The 7398-nt window shown below is 43.9% G+C and overlaps 1 protein-coding gene across 1 annotated transcript in view; it reads right to left on the minus strand.

Annotated features, from left to right (window-relative positions):
* LOC131255424 (eukaryotic translation initiation factor 5B-like) overlaps window positions 1–5370 on the minus strand; it is a 39147-nt gene extending 33777 nt beyond the window's left edge. The window contains exons 1-4 of the mRNA XM_058256128.1: window positions 2483–5370; window positions 2279–2386; window positions 2090–2190; window positions 1876–1966 (exon numbers count right to left, since the gene is read on the minus strand). Of these exons, the coding sequence (XP_058112111.1) occupies window positions 1876–1966; window positions 2090–2190; window positions 2279–2386; window positions 2483–5137 (2955 nt within the window). The 5' untranslated portion in view covers window positions 5138–5370. The remainder of the gene's footprint in view (window positions 1–1875; window positions 1967–2089; window positions 2191–2278; window positions 2387–2482) is intronic.
* Between the last annotated feature and the right edge of the window lie 2028 nt (window positions 5371–7398).

Below are 7398 nucleotides of genomic sequence, written 5' to 3' on the forward strand. Positions count from 1 at the left end.
TCACCCTCGGTGAGGAGTTACGAACACGAGACCTCCCGCTCTGATACCACTTTAATGCAGGACAATTAGCCACCTTCTCTAAAAGCTCGAACCGATAGAGCATGGCGAATTAATCCTTTTATCTCATATCTCAGGCCCCACATCGCATGGGTTAAGACCTCGGTCGAACCCCCCTCGTGGGCCCCACATCACATGGGTACCACCTCACGCAAGCCGCCCACCCTGAGTGTATCCCCGCATCCCACAGGCTACCCCACTCGAACCCAGTGTGAAAATGCCCCTGCATTACTATTGGGCCAGAAATCTTTGAGGTTGACAACATTTGCCAACTTCAAAATGAGAGCAGGGAAGGTATTCCTCGTATCCAAAGGCAAATGGCCAGACTCATTGAAATCAGACAAAAAAAAAAAAAGATTGAAAGAATGCAATAGGGAAACTGTCAGGCCCCAAAGATTTATCTTTACCCAAGGCGAGAACCGCTGCCTTAATATCATCTAGAAGGATTGGCTTCTCCAAAAAGGCCACGTCTTCCTAAGATAAGCGAGTAAGATCAGGGTTATCTAAGCAAGGATGAGGAAAATTATCCAAGGATAGCGGGTTGGAGTAAAAGCTAACAATAAAATTACAAATATCATCTTTATCTGAAATAATCTCACCATTAATAACAAAGGAGGAAACAAAATTTGATCACACTCTGGCATTGGCAATCCCATGGAAGAATTTTGGATTACGATCACCTTCTCTAAGCCAGAATGCCCAAGATCGTTGCCACATTTTATTTCCTCCTCTTTAAGCCTAGCACAATAGCCAAAGGATAACTTATCTCTAGCAGAGCAACCTTCTTCTAAAAGATGGTCTCACTACTCCTTAACATCCAAGCTTGGATATCACTTATGAGATATGCCATTTGGGCTTCTCCCTAGCCAAATATCTCCATATGCCAAACTTTAAGCTTCGATTTCAACATCTGTAATTTCTTCAACCACTTGAAGCCCGGAAGACGTTCAATCTTGAAAGAGGACCACCAATCCGAGACCATGGAGTGGAAGCCCTCTACCTCAAGCTAAGCAAGGTCAAACTTAAGAGGCTTCAATCCCCAGTTAATCTCATCAACTTCCAAAAGAACGGGACAGTGATCAAAAATAGGCTTGGTCAGACCTCTTTGACGGGCAAAAGGGAATTGATGGATCCAATTTGGGGAAACCAAAAATCTTTCTAAAAGAGACAGCAGGGAAGGAGTTATTGTTGGACCATGTATGTTTAACATCCCCAACTGGAAGATCCAGTAATTCATGTTTGCTTATCAAATCCGAGAATCCCCTCATAAAAGAGGTCACCCTATAACCATTCAACTTTACATGCATGAATCGAACAACATTAACCGGGGTATCCTTTCAGAGGGAAGGAGAGAGAGAGAGAGAGAGAGAGAGAGAGAGGGAAGAGAATTCAAAAGAGAATTCAAAATCAAGTAACGAGGTATCGGAGCAATACGCTCGTCTCTCCTTGAAGAAGATAATATCCTGATCTCATTCGCACCTGAAGATGAAGGATCTGAGGGCTGGGAAAAGGAAGAGGGTGGGAAAAGGTGGACAGATGACTGGGAAACCAGGGCCAGGTGTCCCATATCTGAGATACATGTGGCGGCCAACACCTCACATGTACTAGCACAAAACCCAACCCTCTCCTTGAAGAAGATAATATCATGATCTCATGACTGATTTATTATATACATTTAATTAAAAAAATAAACCCATCTCTCTCAAACTGAAAAATGATACTGGGTAGAATAGTGCTTAACAAGTTCAATTTTCAAACTACAAAGTTAGTAAACAAGTGCTGAAACAGAAGATATTATTCAATGGAGAGATACAGCACCTGTACTTCATTGACAAACATAAGCTTTTGCTCCATGGTTTTCTGTGTCCATTGCACCAATAACAACAGAAGATCGGGGATGCCTTCACCACTGCAGTATCAAAAACACAGATGTTGCAGAAAAACAAATGCCGAAAATAGTTTGTCGCATTTTGCAAACTACTGATATAACATCCAGCAACAACAAGACTCCACTTAGATACAGTAGAGATACCTTACTGCACTTGTTGGGACAATACTGAATGTTTCCCCCATTTCTTTATTTTTGTAGTACAGCTCAGTATTCAGGCCCTGCTCCTTCAACTGCGTGATAACCTGGAAAAAAAATGTCTCAACCAGGGTTACCTTAAGTTACAAGTCCCATGCAGCACAGAAAACAAAAGGCTGAGATAGAGAGAATGACCTCAGTCACCCTCCTTTTGAACTCATTTTGTACGTCATTAGACTGTTGCTTCATAGCCTTCACGATAGGTGCATTTGGGCACGTCTTCCATCCATATAATCTGTCAACCTTCAAAATCAACACATTAAAAAGATTAAGAACAACGCATCATTATAATTGAATTCAGAAGCTATTGTGAATGGTCATGCAGCTACTATTCCCCACCTTGTTCAAGGCAACAATGAATTCAGTATTCCGCATCTTCAAAAGGTTGAGTGATTCAATAGTCTGTTGCTCTAGGCCGTGCATTATGTCGACAACTAAAATCGCAATGTCGCATAAACCCGAACCTCGTGACCGTAAATTTGTGAACGATTCATGCCCCGGAGTATCAATCACCAGCAGACCTGGGACCCGCAACTTTGCATCAGCTTTAAGCTCCTTGGTCCTGTCCCGTAGATTTTCAGCAGGAAAATAGGTTGCGCCAATCTGCTGTGTAATACCTCCGGCCTCGCCCTCCTGAACATTAGTGCCCCGGATGCAATCAAGCAGCTTGGTCTTACCAGTATCGACATGACCGAGAATGCAACAGATTGGAGAACGGAGGTTATCAGCACTCCTCTGTGAGAGAGCCTCCGCTGTTCGAGCCTCCCTTTTCTTTGCAGCTTCTTTTATCTTCCTCTTGTCATAAACTTCAACTTGGGGTTCATCATCTTTACTTTCGATTTCATGGCTTTTAAATGATTCAGGAGCAGCAGCCTTTTTAGCAGTTATGGCGGGATTCGGCTGTGCAGGAGAAGGCACTTCTGAATTGACGGAAGCCGGTTGTGTCACACGCTTGATGTCTTTCTTCACCACAGGTTCAGCATCTTCCTCAGCAAAAGCACTTTTAACAGGCAGCGAAAGATCGGCATTATCCCAGCTTTTTGCGTCCCACTCATCATCATCGTCGTCTTCTTCTTCAACTCCGTTCTCCTCAACCTCCTGCTGCTCGACTTCCATCTTCTCATTGGCATCCACTGCTGTGGACTCCTCTTCGACCTTTTCAACTTCTGATGGCTCGACCTCAGGTACAATGTCATGTTGGCTATCATTTGCCTCTACTGCTTCAGCGGGCTTCACAGAGGCCCCACCATTTGCCTGAGAGGGACCAGATTTTCCCTTCTTGTTTTGGTATTTTGGCCTTTTGGTGGTCGTCGTGGTACCAGTGTCAGACATAGGTAGAAGACTGCCCTTAGCAAGAAACTGGTTCCTCATCGACTCCAGTCTACGTGCTTCTTCCTTTTGCTTACCCGTTAAAAGCTTACCCTCTTGCTTTTTCTTCAGAAGCTTCTCCTTCTCTCTCTCCTTTTTCCTGCGCTTTGCCTCCTCTGCAAGCCTCTCAATCTCCTCTAGCCTGCGACGCTCCTCCTCTTCCTTCCTCAACCTCTCCTCTTCCTCTCTCTTCTTCCTCTCCTCAGCTTCCTTACGCCTCGCAAGCGCCTCCTGCATTTCCCTGACATGCTTGGGGACCTTCTTGTCAGAAACCTTGCTCTTTGTCTCTTCATGTTTCTCTTCCTTCACCTTCACCTCCACTGCTGCTGCAGCGGCTGCCTTCTTCTCCTTCTCCTTCTCCTTCTTCTTCTTCTTTTTCTTTGCAGCCACGGACTCACCACCTTCTGCTTCACCATCTTTCTCCTCAATTGTAGCATCAACGGAGCTAACGGGGTCAGGCTTAACCTGTACTTTCTCCTCTGGAGGAGGGGCAGGCTTCGTCAAAGGAGGGCCTTCACCAAGCTCAGCGAGGATTTTGTCAAGGTCATCCTCCTCTTGGGCTGTCCTCCCACTCTTCTTCTTATTCTTCTTTTGCTTCTTAGAAGTGTCCGCCATGTTCTCACTTCCTTTGTTATTAGTTTTAGCATCAACACCATCCTTCCCACCCGCCTCATTACTACCACCTCCTCTCACAGAAGGCTGTTCGTGTTCATTGACTTGTTCGCCAAGAACGGCATTGTAATTGAATGTGTTAGACAAGCTATTGCTCTTCTTGGAGGACTTAGACTTAGAAGACTTCTTCTTTCCAGAGAAAGAAATTGCAGCTTGGGCATCATCGTTCTCGTCATCTCCATCCTCTATTTTACCAGAAGTGCCAGTGGCAGTTTCAATGGCATCCTCATCATCAAGCCCCACTGAATCCAAAAAGGTCAAGCTATTGCCCACCTTCTTGGAAGATTTTGATGGTTTCTTCTTACCAGAGAAGGCAATCGAAATCTCAGGGACATCATCTTCTTCATTAACATCATTACCAGAAGACCCTTGCTCTGTGGCTGGGGCGATATTAGCACTATCTTCATCATCGAGACTGGCATCAAAACTAGAAGCATTAAACAAGCTGCCGCCCTTGTTGGAAGATTTGGACGGCTTCTTCTTACCTGAGAAGGCAATCACAGGGACGTCATTGCTATCTTCTTCATCGTCAGCCTCAGGCGGATCCTCAGGTTGAGAAGCATCATCGTCCTCTTCGAGGGCATCAAAAGGAGACGCAGTGAAGAGACTGCTATTGCTTTTCTTGGATTTTGACTTCTTCTTACCGGAGAAAACTACGGGAGGGGGATCGTCCTCTTCTGCTTCCAAGTTGGGCTTCTTTTCTTGGTCTTCATCAACAAGCCGTGCCTTAGCACCGCCTTTCTTGCCCTTTTTCTTCCCATAAAGGGAAGGGAGATCATTATCATCAAAGTCTTGTTTTTCAGAGTTGGGCGGATCCTCAGACAGCTCCGTCCCAATAGAGTATTCATCGTCATCGATGGCATGCCCTTTCTTCTTCGATTTATTCCCACCCTGAGCAGTGGTAGAGATAGGGATTTCCTCGTCCCGGGCCCCAGCCGGCTTCTTCCTGCCCATGAAGATGCACAGATTCTCTTTCTTCTCTATATGTAAGTGAAAAGGGATAGTTCTCTATATGTAAGTGAAAAGGGATAGATTTCACAGATCCTCTCTCTCTCTCTCTCACAAGCCCCACTGTATCCCTTACGACGTCCTGCTTTTTCTTACTATTCTTTTCTTTTCTCTCCTTAACTTCCTCTTCTTTCTTTCAGTGCTGCTCCAGAATAGTGCTCGGTTTCGAGGAGGTACACGAGTTGCGTGTAACCCATGGATATCGTGTAACCAACCGGATGGACGCGGATTTACTGCGAGCCTTTCGCACGAAGTTCCTGCGCAGGGATGCTAGGTGGGTCCTGCCGTGATGTTTTTGATAAATCTACACCGTCCATCCGTTTTGTCAGGTCATTTTAAGGTATCATATATATAAAAAGACGAGAGGAAAAACGGGAACGCGGATTAGCTATTGACAGGTTGAGTAGGCAGATTCGGCACTGAATTGACGTCACCAAGTTACGTACGCTACACTATGATATATGTGTTGTATCCACACCGTCCGTCCATTTTGAGATATTACTTCCAGGTATTAAGTAAAGAATAAGGCAGATAAAAATCTGTAGTCAACCTCATCACAGAAAACAGTGGGAAGAGTAATTCCCACCGTTGAAACTGTACTAAGGCCCACCGTCATATTTATTTGAAATCCAAACTGTTCGAAAGTTTAAAATGACATGAAAGAAGGGAAAACACAAATATCAGCTTATCAACAACTTTTGTAGCCTTTAAAAGTTTTTAATGGTAGGCGTCACTGTACCTACTGTTTTCTGTGATGAGTCCACTGGAGCTTTGGATTTAACTCATTCTTTGGATCTTACTCTAAAATGATCTCTCCAAATGGATGGACGGCATGGATGCAAAACATACATCATGGTGGGCCATGGGACTTGGTGACGTCACTTCAGTCAGTAGCTAATCCGCGCTCCCGGGAAAAGAGTTCCCTACCGTTGAAACCTTGTAAGCCGATCAGATACTTACAAGACGTCACCAAGCTCAATGGACCCCACCATGATGCATATGTTGTATGCATACCGTATCCAGAATGAGATAGATCTAAAGTTCAAGTGGACCCCACTGTAGAAAATAGTGGGAACAGTGACGTCGTCCGTTCAAAACTTCCTGGGGGCCACAGAAGTTTCCAGTGAGGCTGATATTTTTGTTTTCATTTCATCTATCTCTATGCTAACTTATGAATACGTTAGATCTCAAAAATACATCATGGTGGGCCCTATAAATGTTTCAACGGTGGGTGTGACTCCTCCCATGGTTTTTCGTGGTTGGTCCACTTGAACTTTACATCTATCTCATTCTTTTTCTCATGCAATAAAACGGTCTCTATGAATGGTTAGACGGTATGGATACAACACATGCATCATGGTGGGGTCCACATAGCTTGATGACTTCACTTCAGTAGCCAAATGGCTACTTACCTTGTCAGTATCTAATTCGCGCCCTGACCTTCTACGATCTGCATTGATATTAAATGTCATCCTAACCGTTTATAAGATCATATTTCATTTGGATGAGGTGAAAACACTGGAAACTTTGGTCCCGATGATTGCGTCTTACACTCGCCGGTCTCTATCCGCAAACCGACAGTTACGTGGGCGGGTCCACTGTGATTTATCTATGCCATTCATCTCCATTCTATTCTATCATTTTAAGGTATATTTACAAAAATTAGGCAATCCAATGCTCAAGTAAACCACAACACGTATAACTCTTGCATTTAATACAACTTGCATTCCTTTTGCATTGAATGCAGCCAGTGAACATACCTTAAAAATGGAAAAAGCCACTGAGGGGCCACCGTGATGTATGAATTTTATCCGCACCATCCATCCATTTTTCCATATCATTTTAGATTTTGGTACCAAAAATAGATAAGATCCAAAGCTAAAATAGGCCAAAGAGTGGGGATTAATTTCCTACTGTTGAAAAATTCTCAGGGACGATAAAAGTTTTGGATCAAGATGATATGTGTTTCTTCGCTTCATCTAGCTTTATATGGCCATTTCAATAGGTTGGATAGAAAATAAATGATAGACGCAGAGAAGGTTTCAATGGTGGACATCCTTAGTACTGCTTCTTCCTATGGTGTGGTCCACTTGAGGATTTTATATCCCTTATTTTTTGTCCATACTCTGAAATGATACGGAAACATGGATGGATGGTGTGGATAAAAGTCATACATCACAGTGGATCATCAGTGGCCCTCTGAGCAT

The sequence above is a fragment of the Magnolia sinica genome, chromosome 9 (assembly GCF_029962835.1).
Source record: "Magnolia sinica isolate HGM2019 chromosome 9, MsV1, whole genome shotgun sequence".
NCBI lineage: Eukaryota > Viridiplantae > Streptophyta > Magnoliopsida > Magnoliales > Magnoliaceae > Magnolia > Magnolia sinica.